Source organism: Triticum urartu, chromosome 1A (assembly GCF_056163025.1).
Source record: "Triticum urartu cultivar PI428250 chromosome 1A, HENAU_Tu73, whole genome shotgun sequence".
NCBI lineage: Eukaryota > Viridiplantae > Streptophyta > Magnoliopsida > Poales > Poaceae > Triticum > Triticum urartu.
Window position 1 is genome coordinate 136,747,173 of NC_141873.1, and position 21,895 is coordinate 136,769,067.

General features: G+C 43.9%; 2 protein-coding genes and 1 long non-coding RNA gene across 3 annotated transcripts; 1 reads left to right on the top strand and 2 right to left on the bottom strand.

Moving 5' to 3' along the window:
• Positions 1 to 1,368: 1,368 nt before the first annotated feature.
• LOC147990374 (protein FAR1-RELATED SEQUENCE 5-like) lies at positions 1,369 to 1,677 on the bottom strand. Its single transcript, XM_087538188.1, has one exon. The coding sequence runs from the start codon at positions 1,675 to 1,677 to the stop codon at positions 1,369 to 1,371; it is 309 nt and encodes a 102-aa protein (XP_087394314.1).
• Positions 1,678 to 7,525: 5,848 nt separating this feature from the next.
• On the bottom strand, positions 7,526 to 9,480 carry LOC147990375 (uncharacterized). Its single transcript, XR_015599370.1, has 2 exons — positions 8,569 to 9,480; positions 7,526 to 8,494 (listed from the first exon to the last, which is right to left on the bottom strand). It is a non-coding gene; the product is annotated as an uncharacterized LOC147990375 (long non-coding RNA).
• An 8,982-nt stretch (positions 9,481 to 18,462) lies between these two features.
• Positions 18,463 to 18,971, top strand: LOC125517250 (small polypeptide DEVIL 8). Its single transcript, XM_048682454.2, has one exon. The coding sequence runs from the start codon at positions 18,560 to 18,562 to the stop codon at positions 18,815 to 18,817; it is 258 nt and encodes an 85-aa protein (XP_048538411.1). The 5' UTR covers positions 18,463 to 18,559; the 3' UTR covers positions 18,818 to 18,971.
• Positions 18,972 to 21,895: the final 2,924 nt, after the last annotated feature.

Sequence of the window (21,895 nt, forward strand, 5' to 3'; positions counted from 1 at the left end):
TTCTATAACTTCGGGCTACTGTTTTTGAGATTTGGGTTGCTTGACCTCCTCAGCATTGTTTCTTTCCAAGAGTGATGGACAGGTCAGCTTGTTGTGTCCCGCAACCTGGTTGCACACACTACATTTCCTGTGTCCAAGTGGCACTCCATTCTCATCGAGCACGACGACTCTTCCTGCAGGTGGTGCCTTTATTTGAGCTCTCTTGTCACTTTTCTTTGCTACAGTAATTTTCTTCCTACCCTTTGTTTCAGAATACAGCGGCAGTTTCATCATCTCTTGCTGCCGCTGCTCCATTGATTGGCCATCACCCTCCTTGCATTGGTTGGCTTCAGCGGCGGTGTTGAGCATTTCAGCTGCATAATAATGAAGGTCATCTTCAATTTCAGCATCCTCTTCAGCCATCCTTTCATCAGCATACGCTTGATTTGCTGAATGTATTGCATCAAGCTCTTCCACGAGCCTATTGAGAACATAGTAGGCTCTGTCATATTGCTGTTCACATCTCATCGCTTTCTTGTTAACCATCAAATTTAGCTGCAGCAAGATGTCTTGCTTCGATAGTCTTGAGATGCCATTCGATGCGGTTGTGTTGTAGTCCCTTGTATCAAATGTTGGTTGTGATTTTGCAGTCTTTGTGTACTGTTTGAGGATATACTTCTTTGGAAATTTGTCAGACTTCAGGTAGTCCAGTATGTTCATGATGTGAAGGCAGAACAGGCCTGCATTTTGTGATGAATGCAGAATACATAGTTTGTGAGCCAGGAATGAGTTTCATAAATTTTGATATGATACTACTAGTTTAGTTGTTTAATGAGTTTGCTTTTCCGCTCACCTGTGTGTGTCCAGAGCTTGCATTCACACTCGTATATTTCATTCTCTGGGTCAGCTACAACCTGGAATTCATGCTTTGACCAGGAAAATCTTTCTTAATCATCATGGCCAGGCTTGTTGTGGTAGTACACAAGGTACTTAGTGTGCTCTGTTGTATGCTTTGCGCAAAATAGCGTGGCTTTTCTCATCCTATTCCTCATCTCAGTGTACACGGCTCTCGTGTACTTGATAGACATCTCTTCCTCATAGCTGTAAGTTGTTTTTGTCACAGGATTGGTCTGCACATGTCAAAAAGTAAGATATTAGTCGAAGCAGAGTCCTGGGTTTCATTTTTTTAAATTCAAAGTGCACATGTTGAAGGTAAATAGAACATGATTGGGGTGTTTTCTTTTGTCATCGTACCATGCTGGTCATTGTTTGCTTGTTCTCCTTCTGCATCCGAGTTTGTATGCAAGCATTGACCCGCCTTGCAAACTTGTGTAGGTTCTGGGTCCCCTTGACAAACCCTTTCTTGAGGACGTGGTTCATGCTCTCGCTTCATTGTGTGGAAGTCATTCTAGCACAGAAAATGTTCTTGTAATATGCTGAAATCCACATCTTCCTATCACTCCAGAGCTGCATCATCATCTGGTCGTTCTCCAGGTTGTACTTGTGCACGAGTTCAGCCCAGGCATCTTCAAACTCCGTTGGCATCAGCAGCCAGTTTAATATAGTTGTGAACTCCTCTTTGAATGTTTTATACTTTTTGTATAGCAACGCGAGGTATTCACTGTACTTCTTCATGATGTGCCAACGGCATAGCTTGTGGACGGTATTTGGAAATGATTGTGGTATAGCTTTCGCCATCTATGGGCACTGGTCTGCATGAATTAAAAGAAATGAAACTTGATTCTTTTTTGCACTGATGGTGAACTTATGTTGTACAAGTACTTGAACTTCACATCTAGCAGTATGGCTATCTAAGAATGTCACATGTATTTTTCCTTACAGGAGTGTTGTTGAACTTCTGTGGTACCAGTGCTTGAACTTCACAGTTAGTAGTAGGACTAACTAGTAGTGTCACATTCAATTTTTTTTCTTAAAGCAGTGTTGTTGAACTTTTGTGGTAGCAGTGCTTGAACTTCACATAAATAACTATATTTTTCTGAACATGTTACATATATTTTTCTTACAGCTTTTGTCCTTGAACTTCTGTGATTCCTGTATTTGAACTTCACATTCATAACTATTTTTTTCTAAACATGTGACAAATAATTTTGCTTTCTTGTACTGTTATTTGAACTTCTGTGCTAACAGTGGTTGAACTGCTTGCTTTACATTATTTTTCAGATAAAACCAATGTACTCAATGCAGGCCCGTAGACTGAAAAAGATGATGAAACTTGAAGAGGTTTTTTTAACTCACCTGTTAGAATGCAAGTTGGGTGCTTGTTGTTCATGCACCGTACAAATGTATCGAATAGCCACTTGAATGAGTTTGCATCTTCGTCTCTGATAAGGACAACATCAAATATCATTCACTGGAAGTGATGGTTTGTTCCAACAAACACTCCCAGAGACATATGGAATATGTTGGTCTTGTATGTTGTGTCAAATGTTACACAATCGCCAAAGTCTTGATAGGCTCCTCGATAGCTTGCATTGGACCAGAAAATGTTTTTAATTGACTTGTCCTTGTCTACTTGTATGTCATAGAAAAACGCATCATTGATTGCCTTCATGTCTTTGAAGAATGAAACAAGTTTCAGCACATCATCCAAATCATCTTTCCTTGCATTCATGGCTTTCCTGCAAATTACATGCAAACATGCATTTGTTATTTTTGCTTTCAAAGGGTTGTGACCTAGGATGATATTTACATTTGCAGTATGTGGATGTTTCAATACTTACTGGTTTAGTAGGTCTCATCCGGTCATGCTTAGGAAGTAGCTTCCATCTTCATTTTCAGATAGCATGGACATGATTGTTGTGTGCTTGACATCATGGTACTGCAGGAGCTTTACGTACTCCAAAATAGTGGGGTCATAATTCTTGTGTGAGTGCAAGAATACCAGCATGTCATCAGTTTGCATGAGTTGGTGATTACGATTGTACTCAATGTCCACTGCCACACATGTTTTATCCTCCTGCACCTTCACCCTCATTCTTGCATTGCAGATTGTCCTCTGTGATGTTTTGTTTCGCTTCCTGTTAGCCTCTGAAACAGAAGATGTGTGTATCCCTTGGAATGCGCAAACAAAATACTTGTGGTTGTCATCCCCCCCCCCCCCGTCTTCCTGATTCCAAAACCAGCGTGTCTGGCGTATCTGTTATAAAATTCCCTTGCTTTCTCTACATCTTGGAATCGCATCTTTAGTCTTGGTATTAGATAATCCGGGAGATCCGGCGTTTGCAGAAAAACAAAAAATAATCCAAATGTCACGTTAAAATGCTGTTTATGAACTTGTTATCCTAGAGGGAGCAGAAAATTTGCAGATAATATTAGATGCGTATATAATTTTTTTTTGTTTTCACTTACGTGTGTGTATGACCGCAACTCCACTGGAGTCTGCTGGTGTCCCTCTGGGATGGGGCACGGCGGAGTAATCATAGCAGGATGCAGGAGTGGATCACGAGGAGGAAGGAGGGCTGAAGATGGCCTCTCTCTTGTTTGTGTCCTTTTTGCTTGAGGTGGTTGCAGAGGCATTGCGATCCTGGTCTTGGTTTGCTCTCTTGTTTTGTGAAGCAATCCATGTACCTTATGTCCCGTACAATTCCTACTTGTAGCAGCAGCAGGATCCAACGGTGGTAGTGTGCATAGCACTCTCCTCCGTGTGTGTGTTCCTATTGGATTTGTCCTGGGATCCGATTTAGTTGCTTCGCTTTGGCATTGATGAGGCACACTAGGATAACCTCCAGAGTTACACACAGGACTTGAGCTAACCCCCTCCTCCATCGGCGTGCTTGGGAGTCTGTTGGTGGATACAAAGAATCCGCGGGGGATTTCCGGCGTCACCCAAGTAGGTGGAGGCGCAAACTTGTGCGGATAGGGCTGTTACCCAGCATCTTGGGAGTCTCCATGTGTCTCGGGTGTCATCCATTTTTGGTCTAGAGCAGGTTCGTAATGTTGTTGGTGTGTTTGAGGTGTGACCCATTGAGGGGGTGGTTCAATGCGTACAGGCTTTGCATTGTGTACTTGCTGCTGGGAACTTCTAAGCTTCTTCATGCGTCTCTCGTCTTGCTGACATAAAAGAGAAAAAATGTCTATTAGCACACAAGTTAGATCTGCCTATACCTTTGTAACTGAACTTAGCATTATTCACAGCCTGAACTTCTCATATAAAAGTGGTGTTCATGTACATATTTTCCCCCTAGGAGAGCCATCACACTATGCACTGAGCTGAGCATCTGCCAATACTTTTTGTACCTGAACTGAGCACCCTTCACAGAATGAACCTCACATCTTGTTAATTCTACACTATTTGATTACTTATATGTACCTGAACTGAGCACTCTCCACAACCTGAACTTCTTGTTTTGCAAAGGGGAAATATTGTCTACAGTTAAAAAACCTAAACCTTCATGCGTTTGAATGGTTGAACTACCAGTGCATACCAACCTGACCTTCATGTGAGATCACATGCATGTTCTATTTTCCTTTTTTTGCACAGAACCAGATACATACCAACCTGAACTCTAGCACACTTACTAGTTGAACTTCACATGGCTTTTCCACATGTGAATGTGAATGCAGGCAGATTTTATAGTGTTTGTAGCCTGGACTGAGGCTGACATACTACCTGAACTTCACATGCCTGTAAGCAGGCAGATTTTACAATGTTGTTTTGTAGCCTGAACTGAGGCTCACACACTACCAAAACTTCACATGGCTGTAGGCAGGAAGATTTTAAAAAAGCTTTTGTAGCCTGCACTGATGCTCACACACCACCTGAACTTCATGTGGCTGTAAGAAAATAACAAACAGAAGGAAGAAGTTCAACCATACCCTGGCTAGAAGTTCGACCAACCTTTTCCCAGCAGCTGATAGGCCACCTTGAGAGCAATTTGTCAGAGAGCTAGGAGAGGAACCGCACGGCAATCCATGTCTTTAATAGGGCGCGAAGTTCACCTGCATAAAGCAAGAAGGTCAGGTAAGGGAAGATTGAAGGAGTTCGCAAGATTAGGGAGGAAATTCATATAGCGTTCTTAGATTTGAAGGCGCCACCGATGCGGCCTCCGTCGCAGAGATGCTTCCTTGGGCGCGTTGTTCGCCGTAGGTTGCGCCTTGGCCGTCATGAGCATTGCTAAGCCGCCGGGCGGTGACGATGGACCGAGGAGGAGGCTTCCGTCGCTCGCTCGCCCGCGCCGGCAGTCGGGAAGGAGGTGGAGTCGGAGGGGGCGGAGCTTGATCCGGTTGGCCAGGATCTGGAGAAGGAGGGGAGGCGCTGGATTGGGCGGATTTTCGATGGGCGAATCACGGCGGAGGCCGGGGATCGAGGGGAGGAGCGGGGGGTTGGGGAGGGGCGGCTCGATCGGGATCGAGGTCCAAGTGGGATTCTGTCGGACCGGGCCGGCAATTCCGGGAAGTTCGGGAACCTGTCTTCGGGCCCTATATAGGGCTGCCGTGATCCAAATAACTATTCTAATCCTGAGATTAGAATAGTGTTGTCCTAAATAAACACTATTCTGATCATGGGATCAGAATAATATTCTGATCACAACATGAACTTCCCGAGTAACGCGCGTGACCATCCCCAAGTACTAGGTTGAACTTCAGCTAAAAGGTGTCCAAATGGGGCTTGTGATATACCGTTGGAAAGCTATGGACATCAGTATCATGACCCAAGTTAAATTTTTGGCAAAATGTAAGTGGTTTAAGAGCAGTTTTGAAAACCATTTTTTCTTCATACAAAAAACGTGAATCGTATTTTCGATCGCATTTTTAAACCATTTATCGAAATGAGGCAAATAATATGGCGTTGGAAAGCTGCTGAAAAACCGCTCCCTCCACATGTTGAAAGTTTTCTCTAATTCCCTACGGTTAAAGAGTAATTCGGAAAATCGTAGAATTTCGCAAATGGAACACCCGAGTTTGTATTTTCGATGCCATTTCTAAATGGCTAATCCAATTGAGGCAAATAATATGGCGTTGGAAAGCTTATTAAAATGCGCTATTTTTCATGTTAAAAGTTTTTTTTCTAATTTTGAATGGTTTAAAAGTAATTTAGAAAATGGTACAAGTTCCACCGAGTTCGTATTTTCGAGCTAATTTTTTAACCGTACGTCCAAATGCAGCAAATGATATGGCGTTGGAAAGCTTGAAGAAATGTGAAACTTTTTTGTATATATTGTTTCTCCTAATTCATTATAGTTTTATGTCAGTTTTGAAAATGGCTAAAAACGTTTTTTTGCCGTAATTTCTACAAACTTTATCGGAATGGGGCAAATAAATTACCGCTGAAAAGCTACGGAAAATTCAAAACTTTTTCATGTTGATGGTTTTCTGTGATTCCTTGCCGTTTTCAAATAATTTTGAAAATGGTGAGATCGTTTGTTCTGCCTTTATCGCGAAATAGATTCTTCGAAAATGCACCGCGTGAAGAACCTGAATTTCTCGGCATGTCTACTTGAACTTCACTCTGTTTTTCACGTGCTTTTTTTGCCCGTAGCTCTCCATCCACTGCTCGTAGCTCTCCATCCAGTTCCAGGAATTCGGCAAATAATATACCAATGGAAAACTGCGGTAAACACGCAACTTTCCCGTGTTGGTCATTTTTTCATACTTGCAATGATTTTAAAAGTTTTTCATCTGGAATTCATTCAGCGTAGTAGTTGAACTTCGTGCTGCTTTCACGTTGAACTTCTGTGACGTATTTTTGTTTGTATTTTCATCAGTGTTACACAAATGATATTCCTTTTGTACAAACTTCTCTTACAATATTTTTTAAACTTTCTCCGACCAAGGACTTGAACTTACACAAATGATATTCCTGTCATTTTGAGTAAATTAGAAAATGGCGAGATCATGATTTCTGCGCTCATCGCGAACGGACATGCACTGCGTGAAGTAGTTGAACTTCTGGGACAAGTCTGTTTGAACTTCACTCTATTTTTGACGTGTTGTTTTTTGCCCGTAACTCCCAAACCACTTACCGGAATTGAGCAAATGATATACCAATGGAAAGCTGATGAAAACTCGCAACTTTCCTGTGTTGATCGGTTTTTCATACTCGTGATGGTTCAAAAGAATTTTTTGAATACACAAAAACGTGTTCTAAACAGTATACATAAAACTTTTAAACCATCCATCGGAATATAGCATATTATATATCGTTGGAAAGCTTATGAATAGGAGCATCTTTTACATGTAGACAGACGTTACAAATTCATTGTTGTTTGAGAGCAGTTTTAAAAATGGCAAAAACAACATCATTTTTGCCTTTTTTTATATGTAATTGAAGGTCGGACGTCTCGCAGTAGAGTTCTTGAACTTCACTGGGAGGAGCACGTGAACTTCTTGCAACAAACGTTTTAGGCTTTTAGTTTTACATTCTTATATTCTTATCTAAAACGCATTCCGTGTAGTAGTTGGACTTCCCGCTGTTTTCACCTTGAACTTCTGTCACATGTTTTTGTTCAACCTCTTTCACAACATTTTTTTAACTTTCTCCGGCCGGAGACTTGAACTTCTAGGAACAAAAATTTTGGACTTTGCCTTTTATTCAATTTTTCTCATATGAAACACACCGTGTAGTATGCGAACTTCTGGCTATTATATATTTGACCAGCTCTCTTTGCTTTTTTTGCCTAACTCCTAAAGCACTCATCAAAATTGAGCATGTAAATCCCAGGTTTTTATAATCTCCAAACTTCTCTGTTTTTAAAATTTGAACTTCTTAGTTTTATTCTTATAAAAAATGATTTTTAAATAAACATCATACAACCTTTTTAAATTGACCTTCATACGTTAATTTTGCATAGAAACAAGAAGAATACGAGTTTGTTGTATACATCGAACTATTTGGTTTTTTATATGAAATTATTTATTTTCTTTCTAAATCGATTTGCTCCAAAAAATAAAAATGCAAAAAATGAAACTACCTTTTAGCAATGAATAAAATCTAAATTTTTGATAGACATCAAACCGCTAATTTTTTCAAATTTTGAACCTTTTTGTGTATTTTTAGAAATGGGAAAAATTGAAGTTTTTTTAATAAATGATGAGCTTCTTTGCTATTTCAAATTGATCTTCTTGGTTTATTCGTTAGTAACGGGAAAATTTCGAGTTTTTGTAATAAATATTGAACTACTCCATTTTTAAAAATTGACCTTCTTGGTTTATTATTTAGTGACGAGGAAAATTTGAGTTTTTCATATACTTTGAACTACTCTATTGTTTTAAATTGAACTTCTTGGTTTTCTTTAATATGGACTTCTTGGTGTTATTCATTTGTAACGTAAAAAGTCCTAGTTTTGCAATACACGTCGAACCACTTAGTGCATGCGATGGCGAACTTCTTCACCACGTTCATGGGCTCAGGTCCAGTAGTTGCACTAGGCTCGAGCGTCCCTTGCTACCTTGCGCGCACCGCCGACTTGGCATCCATCATTCGCACCAGGGGCAGGATGCAGCCATGCTCCCCGAGCAGCCGCTTCATGTCCTTACTGCTGCTGCCGAAGATCCTCTAGATGCAGCAACCACAAACCAAATCAACTTTCATTCATTCATCCATCATTTTCAAACCACTTTTCAGTATACCTCATAAAAGTGTTGTTCATCGCCTCCATAGTATTTTTCTCAAGTTTTGAGTTACTATTGTCATCCATTCTGCCCAAGCAGAACAAATTCACATTAATTTTTAAGCAAATCCAAACAAGTTCAGACCTTGGACAGCAAAATCTTATCAAAGAGAGAGAATGCTTTTTTGATCAATGATACTTTTTCGCTTCTGTTAGGCATCGGCAAATTACTTGTGTGAGTGTGTTCCATACATTTTTTGTGTTTCCTAACTTGTAGTAGCATCGCATGGCAAGCATCACTCGGCATCTCTCTGAATAAATTGTGTGCAAAAGGATGGACAGTATGCAATCAAAAGTACGGCCCTGGAATAAGAAGGATCTAGGCCTTGTCCGGGCACAACAGCAATGGGAACCGGGCGATGAACGTCTTGGGGTTGTGAAGTTGAACGGCCGGAGGTGACAGCGGTGAACGGCCTGAGTGCTGTGGTGGTGGGGCCCCACTGGCAGGAGGCTGTGTGTTGGCAGGGGCAGCCTCACTGCCGCCACAAATGAACACAGCGACGCCATGACGGAGCTCTGCCAGCCTTCTTCCTTGTCACCATGTCAGACCTCCGCCGTAGCCCCGAGCTCCGCCCTCTCCCCGTCTCCACCAAAGCAGTGGATCTCTCCGACCTCCAGTCGATGTCGCGATGGCGGTTGGACGTGGGGTTGGCTGTGGCATATGGGGAAGAAGCACAAAGGAGAGGGTCTGGCGCGGCGGCTGGAACAACGGTTGGGGCCCTGGCTGCGGTGCCGGGATCCGGCGGCAGGGGCCCTAGCAGCGGCGGCAGGGACTGGTGGTTGGGGAGGCAAATCTGTTGGGTGGGATGGGGGCGCCCAGTTGCCGGCGAGCGCGTGGGCGAGGCGACGACTCCGGCGGCCGGCGAGCGTGTCGGCGAGGCGGCGGCTCCTGCGCTGGTTTGATGGGGGTGCGGTGGGGATTGGGGACAGGGCGGTTGGGGACGGGGCGGCGGGCAGGAGATGCGGGAGCTGCGGGATCGGGGGAGGTGGGGTGGGCTTTTTTCCCATCTTTTTTGTGGTTGCCCAATTCGGGAGTTCGGGAACAGCCTCATCTGGCCTATATAGGGTTGTGATCCAAATAGTTATTCTAATCCTGTGATCCAAATATACATTAAGGACAATATAACCGCACCTAAACCGATCCCTCTCAGCGATTAGCATTTTTGGCCGTCCGTTTGTCCGATCTGGGACTTCCTGGCCGTCCGATTTCGTGGTTGGGGCGATCTTTCCGTAGTCTGTGTTAACTCGACCCGGCTGTCCTGTGGGCTACTGCTCCGCGGGCCGAAACCAATGCGTGCATTGGGCGCTTGGCGAGCCGGCAGACCATTCAAAGGAGGGACAGCGACCGCGTGGATAGCGTGGGCTTTACTCGCCAGCCCAACCGAGCGAAATTGAGCCACTTCCCTGCCCTCTCACGCCTCCATCCTCCTGGTCCGTTGGATCTTGATTTCTGGTCGTCATCTACCGTTGAATCCTCGTTTCAGTCGAAGCTTTCGCGACCTGGGACGGCTGTCCGTTAAACTGCTACTCCCGTAGAAAAATCAAAGGTTTCTGGTTAACTGGGCCATCTATCCAGCCCATTTAGCCTGGAGCCCTCGAAAAAAAACACCTCAACCACTCGCCGCAGAAAAAAAGAGAGGACAAATTGCTCGCTCCCCTCCCCGACCTCTCCTCTCCCTCGCGACCTGGAAGAAAAAGGAAATCACCGCATGGCCTCTCCATTACCATCCGCATCCCCCTGTTTCATCTTTATCTCACGATCTTTGAGGCGAGACCCTAGACATACTTTTGCGGCGGCGCTGCTCTTGCAACGCGCGTCCGTGCGACTACAGCAGCCATGCCCGGCGAGCCCAATCTCGGCAAGTACATCGCCTGCATCATGTACCTGAAGTCGCAGGACGACAGGAGCCATCGCAGGCCGGGTTGAGGGGGCCGAAGAGCGGTTGACCCGCGCTCATCGTGCACCTCTTCCGATCTCTCTCCTCTCGTGAGCCCTGGGCTGAGGAGGGATTCGTTGCTGCCGGAGGGGATTGATAGGGAGTAATCACTCTCCATGGCGGATGATGTGCGCCCCTCGCAGGTGGGGCTTATTGGATGGTTTCCTCTCTGTTTCCATCCTTCGCTGCCTCGGTACAGGTACGAGATTATGTACTACAAATCTTTCATGGATTCGATGATTTTAAGGTCTGGTCTCCCAATTTTCCCTGGAATTTCTTAGAAAGAATGGTGATGTGTACCACGAATCTGATGTATTGTTGATTATGTTTATTTTTGGGTTTGCGAGAATAAGGTTGGGAACATAATCTTCGCATTTCACATGAAGGAAATTGAAGCCTTAGCAGGTTGACATGGATCATGCGAAGAGCTTCTCCTGATGTGGCGGCCTTGTGTGATTATTGATTGCCAATCATTGTTTGTCGCCCAATACGACTGGTTTCAATCCTTTATTCTTTGTTTTTCTACATCCCTAGGTTCCCAACTCTTGCTCATCTGCTCCTTCCGGCTCAGCGTCTTTGGCGCAAATAGGAATCAGCAATGATTATATTGTTAGCTCGACCACCAGCTAGTCATGGTAGTTAAATCAAGTGCTTCGCAAAACCCCTGTAAGGAGATGGTGCTTTGCAAAATTCAAGTTCGTCTTTCTGATGCTACACTTCCAATGATACTAATTTTTTTGTCACACTATACTACAGAAGTGCAGCAAAATCATCCATCTACTCAACGTGTGATACAAGATGATCTAAGATGCTTGCACTGCCAATTTATTATGCATATTGTGGTGAAAGTTTATTATGCATATTGTGGTGAAAGTTTGTTTCTCTGAACTCCTTATATGTCAAATAAACTATGTTCTCTTACGGAGCAACTCTAAATTGTGTTATCTGGACCCTGTTTCTGTATTGATTACTTTGGCTGACTGCTTTACCATTTAAGACATTATGTTGCTTCACTGTGAGCAAGTTGTCTTGCGTGTTCTACTTGAGCGATTATTTCACTACCTACTAAAATTTGATAGTGCGTTTGGACATGATTTTTCTCTTAACAAATGTCCTTATTGTAGGTCATATGTAATTAACCAGAGAAGAGCACCTCAAATCTGAGTTAGCACACATTTAATGCAATTGATTTGATTGTGCATTCTATGATGATATTTAGCTTAAGAAACTTTTGCTTCTTATTGTAGATCATATGGAATTCTTCAACCGTAGAATAACACCTGAAATCTGAGTTAGCATACATTCAATCTGGCAGGCAAACAAATCTGAAGAAAGCAAGAAACGGTCAATATAAGTGATACTGACTTTTTACAGTCCATCAGGAATCTTTGGAATTGTTCATCTCCAGTTTCTATAAATAAGGCGACATGTTTTTATTAAAAACGTTCCTTTAGACCATCCAGATATGAAGTATTTTTATCGAATTGATCAGATTACCGCTTTCTTTGATCAAACTCATGTAACCTCTATTTTTGCATGTTCATGGCGAATACTATAGGCATGTTGAGAACTTATGCTACTCTGCTAAGTGATGCCTCGTTTTTTTAATTGATACAGTTTTGAGATGGAAAATTGTGGCACTGGTAAACATAACATTTCTTTCTAATTCAGTCATCAAGTACTTGATATATTTATGGACTCTTGCTAGCTGCTACCATTATATTACAAAACAGACACGTGCAAAAACACACCATCTTGGGTAGGTGCCTATGCTAATTTCTGTCAGTTTGATTTGTATTTTGTGATTTTGTTTAGTTAGAGCTTGAATCAAAAAATGATAGTAGATTATGTGAATGATTTCCTTCAGATATAGTCCTTTTTAAGATTCAGTATGTTACACATGTTACCAGCTAGCACATCGACCATTTTGGTACATCAACTGTTGGATGAGAAATCTACGCTATATATATCTGGTTTGCACTGCTTATATTTTATTCCAAATATTACCAGACACGTATGTTCCCAAATAATGACATTGTTTAAAAAAATTGCATTGTTCTTCAAAACTAAATAATTGTTATGTTCTTTATAATGAAATAGACACGTGGAAATATTTGTTGAAACCACTACCATCCCATTGTGCATCATTAGGTTCCTCATGGAGAAAATGTGTACACGACAAGAAATCAGATAATATCTTTTTTTTTCTAGGTAAGGGTAAATCAAAGAACGTCTAAAAAATAAAGATAAGATATCAGGGAAGAGACAAGATTTGAGCTAGGGTCCATGGGACAATACAAAAAACCATGTTCCATAATAAGCCCAATGAATATGATGGGACATTCATACTGCACTCTCACGTTGAAAAGAAACTTGAACTCCATGTTTTAGAAAATATTCTAACACTATAATAAAACATTCAAAATCGACGGGCGCGGCAACGCGCGCCATCGATGATCTAGTGTGTGTGTCTATATATATATATATATTGTTAGCCATGTGCGGCGCCCCCCCTCCATAGTTTACGCCTCCGGTCATATTCACGTAGTGCTTAGGTGAAGCCCTGCGCGATCACTTCACCATCACCGTCACCACGCTGTCGTGCTGACGAAACTCTCCCTTGACACTTTGCTGGATCAAGAGTTCAAGGGACATCATCGAGTTGAACTTGTGTAAAACTCGGAGGTGTCGTACGTTCGATGCTTGATCGGTCGGAATGAGAAGAAGTTCGACTACATCAACTGTGTTGTCAAACGCTTTCGCTTTCGGTCTACCAGGGTACGTGGACACACTCTCCCCTTCTCGTTACTATGCATCTCCTAGATAGATCTTGCGTGCGTGTAGGAAATTTTTGAAATTGCATGCTACGTTCCCCAACAACATGTTGCCTACCTCTACCGCTTCTTGTCTTCCCGTCATCCCCCTACTCACTCACTAACACCGCTCCTTATCATCATGCTCTTTTGTCTCTCGACATCTCCCACGTAGAGCAAGTCTACCATAGTTGCCATATGTGTGGTCGCCATATGGCATATGTCACGCACTCCATATTCATTTGAAGGTTGCCGTGGTCGTGTACAAACACAAAGTCACCATATTGTGTCCTTCATATATTTTCTATTTATTTGTTCTTTTCTTTTCTTAAATTGCTTCAAATTTTCTATGTTCAATTTAGGTACATTTAATCATACCAGACCAGTTCAAATCATCAACAAAACCGATAAACTTATATTAGTGGCCTAAAGTCATCGCATTACATATTTTTTGCGACTTCAATTGTCGTTAAACGACATTTTCAAATGTGCAATGTCGCTATTCAACATTGCTATGCACTACTACCTATGGTACCACCACCTCCGATGTCGTCTAGTCGTCATCCTTGTCCTCTCTAAGAGACTGTCCAAGAAGGCATTGGAGTCGTACCCATGAGTGGCTGCCACGAGCCGCAACTGCTCCTATCGGTGGCTGCGGGAAAAAATCCCGATGGATGCTCTCCACATCATGGTGGCTTGCATGCGCTTAGAGGGCGGAGGGCCGCAACATGGCGACGACCGGGTCCTCGGGCTTCCTCTCGGGCTTGGGGACAAGGAGATGGTGGGAGTAACAGGGCCAGTTGGTGGGTACAAGGTCATTAACAGTTATGATGGCGCCCGAGGCGCTAGACCGACGTCGCCCACTACCATGTGGAATGGCAGATCCCCCGCGACCATCATCACTAGCCGCTATGGGGGGAAGAAGTGATGGCTACCGCTTCTCGTGCACCATGTGGGGAATTCGCATACCATCAATGCGCCACGATTGGGATGGGTGGTTCAGCCAATAGGTTGTGTCCCTCCATCGCGGTGGCGTTGTGACGGAGAGGGGAGAAGATAGCTAAGGGAGGAGACGTTAAGGAAGGGTGAGGCGGCGGCTAGGGTTGGGACGCTTCACTATCAGGCTTTTATAGCAGAGGACGATGTCGCATGGCATCCATCTAAACAACCACCTCATGAATCCGAGGGAGCGGCTGTGTCATTAATGGGAGGATGGTTTGCGGCCATGTTACTCCAATTGCCGGTGATTATTACATGTGGGTGTATGGTCGACGTGTTACTTAAAATCCCGGCACCGGTGCGAGAAGGAAGAAGCTGAAACTTCCCTCCATGGTGGCAGTTGGATTTGGAGCGAGCTCCTAACGAGACCTCTAGAGTAGAATAGAGTCAGAGTTGACCATACCGACAAGCTGAGAAATAGCATTGCCAGTGGCTACTGGAGATACAGATCCTGGTGCATGCCCGAGACAAATGTTCACTTGCCGATAGGGAGTGGAAAACTACAAGCACATGACTCTGGAGCAATTTACAACGAAGTGCATGCTACCACTAAATGTTGCAACAATCATGGGAAGTACGGTAGAGGAAGAATACTGAGACGCATGGCTAGTGTCGAATTGTAGTGTGCCTAAACGCACAAAATGCTCGGCCCTAGGCCCGCCACCGATGACCGGAGATGATCCCGCCTGGACCATCACTCCAACGCATGCTTGTCCACTGTGGGCGTCAACTATCGTGGGGATTTCACGATAATGTTCAGGATTCGAGGATTTTACTGAGCCAAGACACACCTAGAAGATCTAGGTATGGTATTTCACATAGTTGAAGTTTTACTTAGGTTTGGGCCCCTGTTCTAGGGGTAATACCCTACTCCTGCCTGGATGTTTTCCCTCTTGTGTGAGCCGAGTGATCAAAAAGGATTTGTCCAACCTGTAGACTTGAGTGAACTTGTCTAGGTTCCGCGCCCTTCTCACCATATATACGGTTAGAAGGTGGAGTTACATGAGCTATTATGAGTCGTGATGTAATAACGATCATAATGATGGGAGTAATAACGATCATAATGATGGTAGTTACTCGTGTCATTATCAGGTCATCACAAGAATCGTCTTAATGGTGTCGCGGGTAACGTCCGTCTTGATTGACCATGTCTTGGTCCACTCAGATGGACGTTATTTAGTCGGATGGGCTTTATGGTGTTCAGCTAATGGACTTTATCAAGGCAGACCCAACTGAGTGATTCTCCTCATGAAGACTAGGATTGTGGGCCTAGCTGGGCTAAATCCTTGTCATGGGCCTACCCGGGGATCCTGTCGTGAGCTTGTGTGTACCTTTTAAAAACTTGGTTATGTACTATCATTTGAATGTTGTTTGACGTTGCCAACATGAGTTTATCTATAAAGTCGAACATATGCCTATTCTTTAAAATAAATTATATAAAAACGATACTCATATTTTATTTTTCCTACTTTGCGAGGAAGAATGAACATCCGTTCTAGAAAAGAAATACTCGCATGGACTCAAATAATGATGTTGTTCTCATAGTGTAGAAAATAAGGGTTTCTAATTAAGGATATTTACACCAAGAAGATCATTCAGCTGCCTAAACTATATTAATATTGCTCTGCATCATACATTTCCAGTATGACCTCTGTACAATACTACAATCCTGTGTGCATTCCCTCCCCTCGCGTCGCCTCCCTTGGGCGACGCCAGGGGCCCCCCAACCCTAGCGCCGCAGGCCACCCCCCGCACCTCCTCTTGCTGCCGCTGCCGCCGGCGTGGGCCGCGGTGGCAGCGGGCCCGGCGACGAAGGCACCTGGGCGGGCGGAGGCTGCGGGATTCCATTTGAGGCAGCACGGGCGGCACCTCTCATGGGAGTCCGAGGGCGGCGACCCTATGCCACGCGGTGGTCGTCGCAGTTCCATGGTCGGCGGAGCGGCGGCCCTGAGATGGACGGCGGCGGTGGCAGCACCCCATCTGGCGGGGTTGGCTGATCTGTGCGGAGATGATGACGGCAGTGGCTGCGGATCCAACGTCCCGATCGGATCCGCCGCGGGGTGGCCTTGCGCCGACCGGCGGCGCGTGGAGGGACCGATAAGGAGATGAAGAATCTCCGCCGGAGTACCGACGGCGGTGTACGTCTTCGTGGCGAGGCTTCGCTCTGTTCCAGCCAGCCGAGAGAGATTGGGACTACGTGGTTTCCGGTGAAAATTGCGCCTAACTGCGGTCTTAGCGGACGATGGCGGTGTCTCGGATGGCGTTCCCTTCTCGAGGCATCGTCGTTGCAGGTCACGTCAACCTGATCCGGATGTTCCTAGGGAAACCCTATATCTGGGTCTACCGGATCGGACGATGACGACGCTTTCGGTGTCGTTCTCCCTCCTGAGGGCATTGTTTTGGAGTAAGTGCTGGCTGGAGGGGACAAGAGGAAGGACGATGTTTCATCTTGCCCATTTATAGTGGCGGATCTCGGCGGCTTGGCGCAGTGGAGACTCGGCGTCTGATGAGCGGAGATGGACTCGCGTAGGATGGTGGCGTTGTCAGGCGTCGTGGTGGCGTCGACGACAGGTAGGCCGAGCAAGGTAGATGCAACAGTACATCACTGATGATGGATTGGTGGCAGGTAGCTGCGGCAGCCTCATACCCGGCAGGCGTCCTGGTTGAGGAGTGCGCCGGACTGGTGAGTGCCCCATACCCGGCAGGCGTCCTGGTTGAGATCTCAGGTCTTAGATGTTAGGTTTGGCTGTAAGGTCTGTTTGGTACTAGATCCAGACTATCAGCATCCCTTCATCATTTGGATATGAGTAGCGACACTTTTGTTGCCTAGACGGTGGCTTCAGTCTTACTATTGTATGACTTTGTAAAAATCTTGTGTGAATAATTAATAAAGTGGCTGCATGCATCATCTAGATGCAGAGGCCGGGGTCCTTCATTTCTAAAAAAATAAAAAAAATCCTGCATCAATCATAATCTGGCCATTCAATCCAAGGTGATGGAGTAGTGCCATACGACTGTCTGTACAAAAACTCATTGTACATATAGCAATGCTCAAACTATATACTACCTTCGCCTTAAAAAGTTTATTTTAAATTTATCAAGATGGATGTATCTGACACTAAAACATATCTAAATACATCTATATCTCTAAGAAAAGTTTTTTGAGGCGGAGGAGTAGTAGCAAACACAAATCAGGAGCGAGATACTCCTACAAGAGACTAAATTCCTGCTACCTCCTACGACACATGCAAGAGTTACATTTTTCAATAAAGGGCATTTCATTGAATTGAGTTATCGAGGTGATACAGTCGCATCAAAAAAACGCCCAGCCTCTGTATAATCAGATGCACACAGCCAACAAATCCAAGGTCTGATAAAACAACAAAATGAAACAGAGCTAAAAAGAATCATAAATCCAGCCTATTATTAACAAAAAAACATGTAATAGTACCATTGCTTACTTTTGATTAAGACCACCTTCACAGCACCCATAATTGAGGGACAGAGCGCCTATGTGTTCCAAATCTTTTTCTATTTTAATCACCTCCAGGCTGTAGATCATACGCCGCAACAGCATCATGTTTTCAACTTAAGTGGTGATTGGTGATGTGACCATATTTTTCTTTCAATATGCATGACCCTGCATCAGATCCGAGTCAGGCACCCTGTTTTTCTACTCTATCCACGTACTTGAGCTAGCCGAACGTCACCATTAGCTAGCGCACTAATCAATAATCATCTGTACTACAGACATATTAGTGCCGAGTGCAGACAAACGTCTCCAAATCATTGCAGTAATGTAATAGAATCATAAATTCCAACTGACAGAAGCATCCATAAATTAGTGATGAGAAGAAACAAAAGATGTACTATGTCACAAGTAATATAATCATACTTTTTTGAGTTTATAAATCATACTTAAACAACACCAAGAAGAACAAACAAGTCCGTCTAGTGTGCTCAATCCGTTGGTTAGGGGGCTGGACGGATTAGAGAAACTAAACCGAGGGTGGGGTAGAACCGTCATTATACCTATCAATGTCGGCTTACAATAACGAGCCGTCGTAATCGTGTGGGTTCGGCTCGGGCCATATAAAACACAGGCCCCTCTCCAGGTTCGCCACACCACGCTATATCCTCTACTCTACTACTACAGTTGTTCTCCCGTGACAAGTTCGTTTTCTCCTTCGAAATCGCATCCATGGAACTGGCCGCTTCAGCTTCGGTGTCCGTCTGCTCGGCGTACCACCACCTCTCAACGCCGGCTGAGGCCAACGACGACAGCACGCGGTCCCAACCGCAGCTGCAGCGCCGGAGGAAACAGGCCGCTGGCAGTGGCATCGGTGGGCTCCGGTCCCGGTGCCATGCTGTTCTGAAGCAGCAGAGGACGAGGCTGTACATCCTCCGGCGGTGTGTCTCGATGCTGCTGTGCTGGAACGAGCACGACATGTCCGACTGAGCTCACACGAGGGCCCGGTGGTTTTTGTGCGGGCTGGGTCAGGGCCGGGCCTGTAGACCGGCTCGGTCTGTAGGAAGGAATGGTAGAGTGTTTGGTGTATCATATTCCATACTTGTTTATTAACAATTGTCATGACATGAGGTTTTTTTTAATCTGATGATGTGTAAGTGAATGGGAAATGTGATGACATGTGATGGAATTGGTTGCTTATACCAGTACAACTTCTGGTCTTGGATGGAATTGGTTATCTTTACCGTCAACCGTTAGGCCTTCTTCTTTTGTTCGCATAAATTTTGCAGGGATTCAGAAGGATATGAATTTTGTAGGAAAATTCCTTTGAACCCTTTGATTCATGGGAATGGATTCCTAGGATAGGAAGCAATCATTCGCATATCAAAGGAAAAATATATTAGCCTAGACCCAATAAAGAAATTGGTATCACATGACTCAATGATATTTTTCTTTCTTTATAGGAAGTGAGATGCATGTTATCACACTATTTTTCTACTCCCATGGTATTCCTATCATATGAATCAAATGAGGCATTTTTTCTGTTTCATCTCCCCCATTACTGCCCCCCTTCCCCGCACGTGAATTGCACGCTAAAAATAAAGAAAACCCTCAGTAAAAATTCTGGAAAAAAATGCATGCTCTCGTGAGCCTTAGTCATCCTTTCTCTTTCCTGCGCTACTGCTCGAAGTGCCACCGCCGCCACCCCGTAGCAGGAGACGGTTCTGAAGGTGGAGAATCGGAATCAGACTCTGCATTCCTAACCATCTTCCCTAACTCCTCTCCTAAATAAGGCGTCCAGGACTTGAACTTAAAACTCGGGTTTATAGCAATTTGGCTCGAGAGAGAGGAAGGAGGGGGTGGACCCTGTGGAGGCAAAGGAGCGATAGACGGAGCCGCCGGACGAGGAAGCGTCTGTCGAGGCCAATCCAGCATCATCCGATTATGTGTGCTCTGGCTTTGTCCTCTTTGAATTTTCTTTCCTGGTGGCAACAGCCAAACGAGAGCACTGTATAGGCGGTGGTCGCGACCGTAAGCACTCTTTCCTCTCACTTCCGTCTCACATTGGGTCCTTCCCGTATATCTTTTCTCATATATCTGTCATTGAAGTAGAGTGTATCATGATGGGTAAGGACGCACGCGGCTCCAAATTTATTAGAGGCACTGCGAATAGGTAAGGGTGAGTGCAGCAACGGTCGTTCATGGCTAACATGCTGCATACATGGGTGACGAGGTTGGGCTTGGCATAGGCATCGACAATCATAGTGTTGATGCAAATGTTACATGACAAGGAGCAGTTCGATGTGTATGCAGGCATGATGAGCAATGGCACTAGTTGGAGGAGAAGATGGAGGAGGAGGTTGTGTGGATGCATCGGGCATGTATGATGCATGGTTGTGTGCATATTCGGATGTGCTAGCTCAAGGTGGTTTTCTATTGTCCTTTTGGGCAGGTTGAAGATAGGATAAGAAATTATGTAGTCGGGGTAGTTAGATTGATAGTTAAGCATGTTGGTGCTAAGCTTTACCTCTTTTTATGGTCAAGAGCAGACAATGCTTAGTTGCATGCTAGATTGCAAATCGAACTCAATAAGAACCAATTTGAATTACATTTTTTTGTTTAGCTTTGGCCAAATCCTGGTCTGGTACGTCTTTGATTAATAGATATTAGAGTTGCCTTCATGTTTCAACTTGTTTCATTGTCCCTTGCCTTAAATTTTTCATTCTCATTTGTAAACTAATTCATATATCTAATGATAATACAGATAAGAGAAGGGATACATGTCAAGTTATACTTCTTCATCTTGTAGCACATTAAAAAAGAAGGGAAACTTGGGAGTCCTCCTGTGTGACTTTTCAGTTATAATTATAGTGTGTTGCTCCTTCACATGTTATTCAACTTTTTGTTATCCTTGTGTTTCAACTCTTGCTTACTAGTTTACGTGTTTTTTGTGAAGGAAGCACTAGCTTCATTTGAGCATATGTATTTATTTGCTTGATGGAAATCATTTTTTATTTTTATGTTATGTTTTGTCCTCAGTTTGTGCATCTTTTCTAGTTTTACTTTCAATAAGTTTGGACACTACGAACCAACCTATGGCTAGATGGTTAAGAGAACAATGATATCTCCATCCCACCAGGGTTCAAGTCATAAACTTGACATTGGTGCTCGTATTATTCCTGGATTTATTCCAGGCTTCCGGCGATATTTGTTCAGTGGGAGAAGACGTTCCACCGACAGCGAGGCGCCTATGGTGACTTCATAAAAGATCAAGATGTTATGCTGGCTCAGCCTCTTGAAGGTGCTCATAGGGATAGGATGTGCGTATGCGTGTTTATAGGGATAGGGGCGAGTATATGCTCGTGTATGTGAGCAACTTCGATTAGCCCATGCTTACAAACCATGGAGCCATTTGGTGTGGTGGTTGCTCATCGTAAATTGGTGCTGAGTCCGAGACTGGATTATGCAATAGCGCGGCATCTCCTATTTGGCGCTTTAGGCACCCGTTATAGACCATTTCGCCTGAAGCACACGTCCCTCCTGCGAGCTGGGCTGGCTCGTTTCGCTTTTTTTTTTAACGAAAAAAATGAGCGCACCATGGAGAATCGAACCCAAGATCTCACATACTCTAACCCAGGATCTCACATACTCTACAAACAGCACTGACCACCCAACCACAAAAAGCCTGAGCGGATAACTTCTCCCTTTCCTTCCTCTTATACTTTCTTTTCTTTTCCTTTTTATTTTCTTTTTTCCTTTTTTCCTTCTCTTTTTCGATTTTTTCCTTTTCTCAAATTTTGTGAACTTTTTTTCTGAAATCAATGAAATTTGTAGTTTTTTCAGAATTGATGAACTTCTTTTCAAAGTTGATGAACTTTTTTCATAATTGTTGAATTTTTAAAAAATTCAATGAACCTTGTTTTAAATTGATGAATTTTTTTCAAATTTGTGAACTTTTCCCAAAATTGATGAACTTTTTTCATAATCGATGAACTTTTTCAAATTTGATGAACTTTAAAAAAATAGATGAACTTTTTTCAAATTTGTGAACTTTTTTGCATGATCATG

Excerpts from the sequence above, each read along its gene's own strand:
- LOC147990374 (XM_087538188.1), bottom strand. The coding sequence starts at position 1,677 with ATGGCGAAAGCTATACCACAATCATTTCCAAATACCGTCCACAAGCTA.
- LOC125517250 (XM_048682454.2), top strand. The coding sequence starts at position 18,560 with ATGGAACTGGCCGCTTCAGCTTCGGTGTCCGTCTGCTCGGCGTACCAC.